Source organism: Pseudorasbora parva, chromosome 2, assembly GCF_024679245.1.
Source record: "Pseudorasbora parva isolate DD20220531a chromosome 2, ASM2467924v1, whole genome shotgun sequence".
NCBI classification, from domain to species: domain Eukaryota; kingdom Metazoa; phylum Chordata; class Actinopteri; order Cypriniformes; family Gobionidae; genus Pseudorasbora; species Pseudorasbora parva.
Genome location: NC_090173.1, coordinates 50,947,698 through 50,953,449, shown reverse-complemented (window position 1 = coordinate 50,953,449; position 5,752 = coordinate 50,947,698). Strand labels below are relative to the sequence as shown.

The 5,752-nt window shown below is 38.0% G+C and overlaps 1 protein-coding gene across 1 annotated transcript; it reads right to left on the bottom strand.

The window, feature by feature from the left end:
- Window positions 1–1,108: 1,108 nt before the first annotated feature.
- Window positions 1,109–4,393, bottom strand: pmp22a (peripheral myelin protein 22a). The gene is made up of 5 exons (XM_067429068.1): window positions 4,224–4,393; window positions 3,190–3,279; window positions 2,991–3,084; window positions 2,190–2,330; window positions 1,109–2,097 (listed from the first exon to the last, which is right to left on the bottom strand). Exons 2-5 carry the CDS (start codon window positions 3,265–3,267, stop codon window positions 1,937–1,939), a joined length of 474 nt encoding a protein of 157 aa, XP_067285169.1. The 5' UTR covers window positions 3,268–3,279; window positions 4,224–4,393; the 3' UTR covers window positions 1,109–1,936.
- Window positions 4,394–5,752: the final 1,359 nt, after the last annotated feature.

Genomic DNA, 5,752 nt, shown 5'->3' with positions numbered 1-5,752 from the left:
GCATCTGATTGTGTTTTCTTAGCTTTTCTTGCCATATAGCAAACTCAGTCACAGCAGCCAGAGTAACATTTAAAAGATGTCCAACTAAAAAAAACTGGCCAACTAAAGAAAACACTGATCACCATGATGGTGACATAAAAAAAACTTGAGCTTATGTAGATGTATAACAGAAATAAAGTCAGTCTGGTTAGTAATGCATGAAGCTGGTAATGCTGTTTGTGGAGTTGTTTAATCCTCTGATGAGATCTTCAGAGATTTAATGTCTTCTTTTATCTTCAGTTGATTTCATCTAAGGCTGTGGCTAAATTCAGTTGTAGTTCTTGTGTTTCTCTTTTCTTTAGAGAATCTACTTGTTGTCATCAGGTAACAGCTTATTAACAGCAGGTGTGCATCATTAATGCTCAATCATCACTTAATTATCTCATTATCTTCAATACTGATTCGGGTTTTACCTTTTAACACTCTGAGTGTGGACTCATATAAACACCAGCAGTGTTCATTTAACACTGAGGATTTTGCTGTGGACTTAAATGGTGACTCTTTCCTTCAGTGGTTCTGCTTATCATCATCAGGTGTCTTCACAAATGGTCAATCATCACTTAATTAATCTCTTAATTATCTCATTAACTTTAACACTTATTCAGAGTTACTCTTGAGTGTGGAGCCAAATAGAGTGTTTATTTAATACTGGGGTTAACTCTGGGTGTTTTTGACCCAGCTTTTTTTTTTTTTTTTAGGGTGTATAATATGGGTTAACATTATCATCATTACCTGACCAGATTAGCTCAAGTTATACTAAGAAAAAAAATGGTACAATTGTGCCTACCTTGGTCTACATCCAAAATCACATAGTTCCCTACTAGTAGAATGAAAAACAGTACGCGACAAAGGAAGTTATGTCCGACTTCACAGTACTAAAAAGAGTAGGCAAAAAGTAACCGGATGACCTTATTCCAATGAGATTCTGAAGTGTGCATTGAAGGACACTTTACTAACCCATGAGGCACGGGAGAAGATTTGTGAACAGAGGTAAAGTGATGAAACTGACAAGATTATGCCTCAACAAACCTCGTCTTCCTATGAAGTATTGAAAATTGAGACAAGGAAAAAAAATTAGATATTTATTTTCTTAAAACAAAATTAATACAGAAAGTAGACGTCTCACATATAAGTGATATAATCTCAGGTAAAATATGCATTATACAATGTTTGGTTGCACTTTATTTTACAGTATGTGTACCTATAATGTACTTATCTAAGGAAATACTATGTTAAGGTAACTAAGGTTTGATTCAGGTCTAGTTTCAGGGTTAGTACCTAGCTATTACCCAATTAAAATTACTTTAATAAGTATGTACTTGGTAAAAGGGCTGTAAAAAAAAGTGCTACCAAATGTTTTTGAGAGATTTAACACAACATTTGAGCCTATGGGTATATCTAGCTATAAATTTCGGCAATGGTGAATACTTTCAAACATTTCAAAAACAAAACAACACACTTCTGGAATTTGGATATAAGAGGAAAAACTTAAAGTCGACATCAACAAATTCCCTTTTGAGAATACACTTTATTATGGCATTTAAAAACAAGATATTTGAAAGGGGTTATAACACACAATATAAAACAAAGAAACAAAAAGATTTATACTTTTCCTATATCTTTCCTCCTTGGGTAAAATGTAAAAAAAAAAACAGGGCCTTCATTGACACGTCATAGCATTACTATTTACAAAAAAGCCATGTAAAAATGATATAAATAGGCTCGCCAGCCAAAGACAACCATTGTGTCTTCGCCGCATTGAATCTTCGTGAACTGTCAGTTTTTGTTGATCACATTAGGTCTAAATATTCAGGCCCGGAGGAGACGGCCGTTTGGTTAGAGTCTGTCAGCTGAGTAGTGTTCTCAGTTCTAGAAACAATCCCTGAGGGCCGAACTCTCATTCTTTCTTCCTCAGGACAATGTAAATGAAGCCACTGATGAGCGTGAGAGGGAAGGCCAGCCAGGCCAGGACGAAGGCGTATCCGTAAGTCTCGCTCTCATCCTTCCACACGGGACTCATCACCGTGTAGATGATGGCCCCGCTCATCACGAACAGACCTTCAGGAGGGAGCGAGAGAGATTGTAAACATGTAGACGGGGTTTTCCGGCAGTGAAATGGAATCAAATTGGCCGCATAAGGATATACTCACTGGCGAGGACCTGGAAGACGGCCGTGAAAAAGAAGCGACCTCCCTTCAGGAGAGTGAAGAGCTGGCAGAGGAAGATGATGAAGGAGATCAGGGAGAAAATGGTGGCGAGGACCATGAGCGCCTGCACTGCTTGAAGCCAATCTGACAAACAAAAATAAAAATTTAAAGTTTTTCCAAACGTGTATGAGTTCCTTTCTTCTGCTTAACACAAAACAAGATATTTTGAAGAATGTCAAGTTGATGGATCCCATTGACGTTACTGACATTCTTCGACATATCTTGTTTTGTGTTCAGCAGAAGAAATTCATGCAGGTTTGGAACAACTTGGGGGTGAGTAAATGATCACAGTTTTCGTTTTTGGGTGAACTATCGCCTTAAATACCTCAATAATGTGATACACAGTGTACCGCCAAACAAGTCCATACAAAAAAAGTCAACAAACCATCCATGTGCGTAAAACCGGATGCAATGAAAGAAGACAAAAGGATCCGCCCACACAAACATGCAGGTCTTGTAAAAGATCACATATATTTTATTCCATTGAGGCCGACTAAAAAAATACAAAAAGTACAGAATGCATACAATATGGCTATGATGAAGCGTTGAACCCAGAAATGTTTTGCACTTCCCAAACAGTTTCAGGCGGACACGCTAGCTATCTGGGTTAGCACTTTGCACTTTTTTCTTTTTTTGGTGACCTCATTGCAATACAATTGATGTGACTTTTTGCCAACATCTTACTTTCTTCTTCTCCTTCTTTCAATTTCACATACAAAAGACAATGACCTTACATTAACTCACCTGCATCATTAGTCCCACGGCAATGATAACCTCCATTACTTTGTGTGCATTCATACCAGAGGTCATAACTTGCGTCTCCATGACTTCTCCAGGCCTGTAATTTTTAGTTTCAAATACCCATATTATTATATCTACACATGAACCAAATCCAACTCAAAAATATGACCTAGTAACATGCAACAACAAAAATGATACTCACATTAGCACATGTGGCAATGAAGAGAATGATAAGGTCCGTCAGATGCAAGACTAACGTTGCAAGCAGAATGGCCAGCATTGTGCGACTCGTCTAGAAGAACAGAAAGAAAAAGGTAAACAAATAAATAATAATAATTCACACCCAGTGGCTTCATAATGGGCTGCGTTTACTCGAGCAGTTCCATATCTGTCCACCAGATCGCGCTGTTGTCAAACTGATCTCCACCCAAACACTCCTTCAGGTCTGACTATCTTCTCTCTTTCTTCTTCTACATTTTAATTGAGAACATCTGTATTGTGGATACATTACGTTGTTAATTACACTAATCACACTGCAGTGTTTGAGAAGCTATCTATATGTCTCTATTTATCAGAATAAAAAAAAGAAAATAAAAAAAAACATCCTCACATAGGCTAGTACAATTCATAAAATCCAGTCACGTCACTTTTTTTTCTCGAGGTGCCGCCTTTTTTTTCGTCACGTCTAAACTGTTTATCAATGTTTCTCAAGTTTTTCTCCCTCTGAAAGTAAAGTTTATGAGATGCTAACAAAAAAGTGCAAAGTACAACTATTATGGAGTACGAATTGAGGCAGATTAGTAAAGCAGACCATGCGAAAAAGAGTCAACACATTCCTAAACAACGTTGTTTTCATCCAGACCCGTTATTGCAAAACTCCGCCAGAACTGCGACTTCAATGAAAACTTAAGATGTGCTCATATCAAGATAAGCCATTTAAAACAAGCGATGCAAATACTATTAATAGACCTACTATTAATATAAGTCACAAAAACAAACTTCTTCAAAAACACAATATCGTATTAATTATCATAATAATAAACTATGAATGAAACGGCAAACTTCGCGTGAAGGAAAAGAGGCAACAAATGATGAGCAAAGAGATCTCCGTCTGGAAAATAACAATGAACACAAACGTGTTTGAATCTCCTGAAAATGACGTACTTAGGCTACTATATCCATAAATGAACCAAAAGAAAAAAAAAAGAAGAAAATGTCCACAGTTCTCCAACTTACAGGTGAGGGAGAAGATTAGAAATCCTTTAAAAGCGAAAGAGCAGGAAGAAAACACTGGGTTGCGTTTACTATGGGATCCCACTATAGATTCTCAAAGCACGAGTCTCTGTATTCCAGATGTAGTACCACAGCAGTGTTTGCTTTTTTCCTCCTTTCTTTTTTCTTTCTTTCTTTTTTTTTTTTTTTGGAAACGTGAGAACACCGCCCTGGAGCGTCACTACGTCACACTTTTCTCTTTCTTTTCCCTCCCAAACTTCTCACTTTAGATGGTTTGGAAAAGAGCTGAGATATGCAATAAAGACTTTATTCATTTCATACGTTTTTTTTTTTTTTTTTTTTTTTTTTTTCAGAAAGGATTTAAAATTAACCTTGAAAATATGTTGGTAGACTTAAGGGAAAGTTAACTCTTTAACAACCACCATGGATACACAATATTGTTTTTATCATTAATTAATTTACCAGTTGAATGCATATGTCATATAGAATGCTTTTAAATTGTGCAGACTTCAGCAAGATCATTTTGAACACTGCACTTTAGTGGCATTGAATGTGTCTCAATGTGCGAGTGTTTATGTGTACTAGTGTGTGTGGAGCCCCATAGGCCCCTCCCAGCGGCCCCACGGTATGCCCAGAATGTTGGCATGCGTCTGTTTACTCCTGCATCTGGACTGCATAGCAAATACATCCCGTCATAGTCGCTTTGAAGTCCAAATACAAACAGGATTTCAACTTTTATTCACTTTTTTTCAATAAAACATTTGCAAGACTTTGCGTGTCTCCTCGTAACGCTTCGTAAATGCTTGAGCCTCTCAGCGCTGGACTTTTAAGCATGTTTTGGTGCAGCCAGCGTGACTATAAGCGTCCCCTTCTCTGTCACGCCCTCCTCAGGAGCCCATGGCAGCAGCTGTGTTTGTAAATACAGTGAGGGAGGCGTTCCCTGTGCCAGCCCTGTGTGTTTTTTTCCTGCTTAGGTTTTGCGTGTTGGACAGCATTGCTGTGGTTTGGCTCCGGTGTTCTGCTGTTCTGTGAGATGGATGGATTACGGGTCAGAGTAATGGGCTAGTGGCGGCAGGGCAATGCGTTTACCCTGATCTCCCTGTTTGATGCAGGTCACAGGGAGGGTCATTAATATACAGCCTTGACTTACTGGCTGTCCGTTCATTGTAAAGTCTGACATATTGCTGGCAATGGACCATTAAGAGTGTACTGTGTACTTAGGTTTTTATACTTGGTGCTCACCAAGAGTTTTTTACTTACCACTAACACTTTATTATGGATTATTGGGCAGACTACAGAAATATAAATTATTAAAAAAATGTTTTAACCTATATTAGTGAGGAAGGTCAGCTTTGTCCACAGTTTTGAACATTGCAGTTTTGGCATAGGGTGCATCTCAATGTGGAAGTGTTTATAGTGTGCACTCATGGAAATGGAGATGGTGATGGAAAAAAATATGAGATGGGAGGAAAAATGATGTCCAGCTCTTGCAAAAGTTGTGGTCCCCGAGAAGATTTGCGTTTGTTTGTAAA

What these genes read in the sequence shown, in the direction of transcription:
- pmp22a (XM_067429068.1), bottom strand. Translation starts at nt 3,267, where the DNA reads ATGCTGGCCATTCTGCTTGCAACGTTAGTCTTGCATCTGACGGACCTT. An exon ending in CCGTGGGACTAATGATGCAG is followed by an intron (nt 2,331 to 2,990) that starts GTGAGTTAATGT and finishes TTTGTTTGTCAG; the next exon opens with ATTGGCTTCAAGCAGTGCAG. An exon ending in CGTCTTCCAGGTCCTCGCCA is followed by an intron (nt 2,098 to 2,189) that starts GTGAGTATATCC and finishes TCCCTCCTGAAG; the next exon opens with GTCTGTTCGTGATGAGCGGG.